Source organism: Terrapene carolina, unplaced genomic scaffold (genome assembly GCF_002925995.2).
Source record: "Terrapene carolina triunguis isolate 2854851 unplaced genomic scaffold, T_m_triunguis-2.0 Scaffold11905, whole genome shotgun sequence".
Lineage (NCBI taxonomy): Eukaryota > Metazoa > Chordata > Testudines > Emydidae > Terrapene > Terrapene triunguis.
Window position 1 is genome coordinate 1 of NW_020676256.1, and position 4995 is coordinate 4995.

At 62.8% G+C, this 4995-nt stretch overlaps 1 protein-coding gene across 1 annotated transcript; it reads right to left on the reverse strand.

Moving 5' to 3' along the window:
* Positions 1 to 1163: 1163 nt before the first annotated feature.
* On the reverse strand, positions 1164 to 3748 carry JAGN1 (jagunal homolog 1). The gene is made up of 3 exons (XM_026661607.1): positions 3702 to 3748; positions 3194 to 3396; positions 1164 to 2379 (listed from the first exon to the last, which is right to left on the reverse strand). The coding sequence occupies exons 2-3, from the start codon at positions 3280 to 3282 to the stop codon at positions 1917 to 1919; spliced, it is 552 nt and encodes a 183-aa protein (XP_026517392.1). The 5' UTR covers positions 3283 to 3396; positions 3702 to 3748; the 3' UTR covers positions 1164 to 1916.
* Positions 3749 to 4995: the final 1247 nt, after the last annotated feature.

A 4995-nucleotide genomic window follows, 5' to 3' on the forward strand; every position in this document is an offset into this window, starting at 1 on the left:
AGGGGCACACAGCAACGGACCCCTCCAAGGGCGGCAGCAGACACAGGATCGGGTCCTGCCCTCAGGTACAGAAGCAGATGCCATGGCACCAAGGCAGAACGATGACCCCTCATCTCTCACCCCTCCAAGGCACAGCCCAAAGAACTGCCCCCTAAGGCAGGGTCACCCCAGCACCACAACAGGCATGTCCCTCCTCACCCAGGCCCCGCAGCCTCTTCTCTGGCCTGTCACTATGGTGCACCCTCAGATCGAGACCACCTTCGTCCCCAGCCCCCAGGGCACTCGCTTTAATGGCTGCTGAAACAGGCCCTCCCTCGCCCCAGCGACTGGGACAGGCAGAGCCCCTAGCAATGGGGCAGGAGCAGGCAGCCTTGGGCCTGGTTTGCTATCCCTAAGAGGCGGGGTGCACAGCTGGTGGTAGGAGCAGGCCTCTCCTCACGGCGAACCAGCCTGTGCCCAACGCCCCTGTCCCGCAGCCACCCCACCAGGCCAGGGCCCAACAAGCATCTGAAAGGCTGGCCAGGGCCCAGGCCTGGGGACAGGAGCCACCTGTGGCCATGGCTGGCTTTCAGGAGGGGCAACAGGCTCATCTCTCAGAGGGTCACAGACGGGGGCTGGGAGGACGAACGGGCGGGGGGGGGGGCAGATCAACAGGGGTCTAGGCACTGCCATCCCCGGGGACTTCTGGGGACCCGACAGCAGGACAGACTCGGGGGGGGCAGCTAAGGGACACAAATCAACCCAGGGCAGCGAGGATATCTGCCCTTCCCCCACCCCCGGCAGACAGATGCTGGAGGCTGCTCGCTCAGCAAGGCGGCTCTTTATTTCATCCTCTCTGGTCACTCCATGTAGGAGAAGCAGCTTGTGCCAGCGCTGGGCCCGACTCCCCCCCGGCCCCTCTGCCCCAGCACTGGGGGCGGGGCCCGGCCCGACTCCCCTCCGGCCCCTCTGCCCCAGCACTGGGGGCCCGGCCCGACTCCCCTCCGGCCCCTCTGCCCCAGCACTGGGGGCGGGGCCCGGCCCAACTCCCCTCCGGCCCCTCTGCCCCAGCACTGGGGGCGGGGCCCGGCCCGACTCCCCTCCGGCCCCTCTGCCCCAGCACTGGGGGCGGGGCCCGGCCCGACTCCCCTCCGGCCCCTCTGCCCCAGCGCTGCCCGACTCCCCTCCCCCCAGCCCAGCCCCTCTTGCAGCCAGCGGCACTGGGGGCTGGGAGGCACCTGGCCTGTGACCCCTGGCTCTCTGGTGACCTGGAGCTGCTCCTTCCCAGGCAGAGGCATGGAATTCACCCACCTGCGGGGGAAGGGAGGGCCCTGCATGCCCCCAGGGCAATCCGGGCAGGGCACTGGTGCAGACTGGGCCTCAGACACAGATATTGGCCCAGCACAGCACAAGCCACTGTGGGAGTGGGCAGCGCTGCGCCAACCATCGTCTGCAGCCCTGGGGCTGTGCCATGTTGTCAGACTTCAGGGCAGCGGCATTGGGGTCAGGGCACCTTTCTGCTCCATGAAATGGGGAGATCAGGAAGGGCTGGTGACTGCCCCCGGGCCACTCCCATCCTGCACGCCCCTCTCATCCCAGCCAACCGGGCAGAGGCACCAGAGCCAAGTGCTGCCAGGGGACTTCTGGTGAGGGTACCCTAGTCGCATCAGGAGCTGCCCTCCTACCCAGCCCTGGCCCTCCAGCCACTGAAGAACGGTCAGTCACTGCCAGCCAGGGCTAGGGCTGGAGGAGCCCTGAGCACACTCCAGGCTGGGGTGCCTGGCAGGGCAGCCCAGTCTATAGGGAGCTTTGAGTGTTTGCCAGCAGAGCTACCCAAAAATGGGGACCCCCACCATGGTGCCATCCAGCCCCCTGGGGATGGCAGCATCCCCCCCCCCCCCCCCGAGTCATACAGGTGTGTGGCTCCCAGTCCCGCTTCATTTCTTCTTCTTCTCCTGCGTGCTGGTGAACCAGGAGTCCAGGAGCTTCTTGCTGTAGTAGAGCTGCCAGCCGTGCACCTGCACCGCCACCACCACCAGCAGGTACATGACGGAGACGGCGGAAAAGCCGAAGATGAAGCGGTAGGCCTTGCCGTGGCGGTAGAGCTGCTGCGCCATGGGGAACATCTCCATGCTGCCGTAGATGAGGGGTGCCACCGAGAACAGGCCTGTGCTGATCATGGACAGCACCAGATAGCTGATGTTGTTGCGGGGGAAGGACATGAGGCCGAAGAGAGAGGGGATGATGCTGAGCAGGTAGGGGTACTCCCACTGGTAGGGCATGGCCACCTGGTCATGGGGCAGCAGCTTCAGGTGACCCACGCACATCTGGGCCAGGAGCAGCAGCCAGATGGCCACCTGCATGTAGATCAGCTTCTTTATCTCGGACTTCAGGGCCACGCTGCAGAGAGGGAGAAAGCCAGGCTCGGGCTCGCACTTCGATGGGCTCCCTAGCTTTGCCTAAGCGGGAGGGGCAGGAAGGACTCGGAGGCAGGAGAGATGGCAGCCAGGCTGCCAAGAGCTGTGGACAGAGCCTGAAGCCTGCCTGAACCCAGGACCCCAACAGAGCGAGGCTGCAAACCAGCCCCTGGCAGCACATGTCTCGCTGGGGTACTGACGAAGTCACCAGCAGGGTGTGATCCCGGAGCACCACCAGCCTGAAGGCTATGGAGCAGGTGAGCCCGGCAGGAAGGGCAGATTCCTCTGAGTAGGTCCCAGCGGGAAGCAGCTGCTGGGCATGAAGCCTGACTGAGCCGCTTCCCCTGGCAGATGGACGGGGCCTCCTCACCTGACTGGGACAGGTCAGCCTGGGCGCTCTCTGGCCTCTGCCCCCTGCCAGCCAAAGCCACAAGCAGCCTGGTTTGTGGAGGGAACACCCCTGGCAGGGGCAGGGCACCAGCCTGCAATGCTCACTCTGGTGGGAGCTGCTCGTGACCCAGAGCTGGCGTGCACAGCACCATGGGCTGGGCAGGGGGGAGGCTGCACTGCAGCATAACAGACCTGCCCCAGACACACACACCCTGCCCCAGCTTGGACCTTCAGGCCTCAGACAGGTCCAGCGACCCCCTGAACCCCAGCACATACTCCAGGGAATGCCCAGCCATTCACGGACACCAGCTCAGTCCAGCTGGGCGGCTCTGCACCCTGCCCCTGCTCACTGGGCAGGGACCTGGAATGGGGCCCGGGGGCCCAACCCAGCCTGCACTCAGACCTACCTCATCTGGTAATGGGAGGCCACCCTCTCACGATGCTGGTAGTCACTGCCATCAGTGCCCTCAGCCCGGGGGCCCGCACGGGAGGCCATGGCGCTAGGCAGCCCAAGCCCTGCCAGAGAGATGGGCGGGGTGAGCCAGGGGGACACGCTGCCATTCAGGGTACGGACATCAGTACCCACAGGAGCTCTGCGCCCCTGATCACTCTTTGGGAACATGGCAGGAATCCCAGGCACCAGGCACCACCGGTGAAAGCACATGGGATTACACGGATCCTGTGACTACAGGCAGCCACCCCGCCATAGCTGGGGATCCCCTCCCCCAGCCAACCCCCCCCCCCACCCCACCCCACCCCCTGGCAGGCCCTCCCCCCCCCCAGCCCCCCCACCACACCCCATAGCTGGGGATCCCCTCCCCCAGCCAACCCCAGCCCCCACCACACCCCATAGCTGGGGATCCCCCCATCCCCGGGCCCCGCCCAGCCCACAGCCCCCCATCCCCGCTGTCCCACTTGCCACGGACGGAGCCGGCCGTGCCCAGGACACTCTATCACCTCGGCGTCACTCTCTATGGTATCCGTCGGGCCCTTCTTGCCAACTCTATGGTTACCCTGTGGCGGGCTTGTCTCTGCCGCGGGAGGTCCGGATCTATGGTTGTGCCTCGTGCCCAGGACGCAGCAGGGGAGGAGCGAGGGCGTGTCCACTGCCCAGGGGGCGTGTCCATTGTCCAGGGGGCGGGGCCAGGGCAGTGCCCAGGGCAGGCCATGCAGGAGTCAGGGCTCGGGCTGGGCACTGCCGAGGACCCCTAAGCCCTGCGCCTTGGGGTGTGGGGCTCCCGCACTCGGCTGCCCCCCAGAAGGGGTCCCCGATATCTGACCGAAATCCGCCTGCTGCAGACTTGGCCCCTTGTCCTTCCCTCCAGGGCCTGGAGAACAACTGACCCCTCCTCTTCCGAACAGCCGGAACCGACCCCGCTCCGTCCTCCCTTCGCAACACTGAGCAGGCCCAGGTTATAACCTTTCCGCCCAGGGCAGGTTTTCTAAACCTTTCATCATTTGTGTTGCTCTCCCCTGGATTCTCTTGTTTTGTCACATCTTTCCTACTGCGCAGCCCCAGAATTGCGCACAGCCGGGCCAAGCAGAGCGCGGCCTAGGTACACCACTCCTGGTTATACACCCCAGAATATTCGCTTTTTTTTTTGCAGCTGTGTTACATAGTTGACTCATTCAATTTGTGATCCAAATTGCAGCAGTATTACTGCCTGCTAAGGTTAGTCCCCACTCCGTAGTTGTGCATTTGGTTTTTCCTTCCTAAGTGAAGTGCTTTGCACTTTATTGAATTTCATCTTGTTGAATTCAGACCAATTCTCCATGTTTCCAAGGTCAGTTTGAATTCTAATCCTGCCCTCTAAAGTGCTTGCAACCCCTCCCAGCTTGGTGTCACCTGCATCTCCGCTCCATTATCCAAGTAATGAATGAAAATATTGACTAGTATAGGAGCCAGGCCTGACCCCGGTGGAACCCAACTAGATATGGCCTCCTGCTTTCACAGTGATCCACTGATAACTACTCTTTGAGTTCCAGAGTGGTAGCTGTGTTAGTCTCTATCAGCAAAAAGAACAGGAGTCCTTGTGGCACCTTAGAGACTAACATTTATTTGAGCATAAGCTTTCATGGGCTAAAGCCCACTTCATCAGATGCAAGCAGTGGAAAATACAGTAGGAAGATATATATAGATATATATAGATATACACAGAGGACATGAAAAAATGGGTGTTGCCATACCAACTCTAATGAGACTAATCGA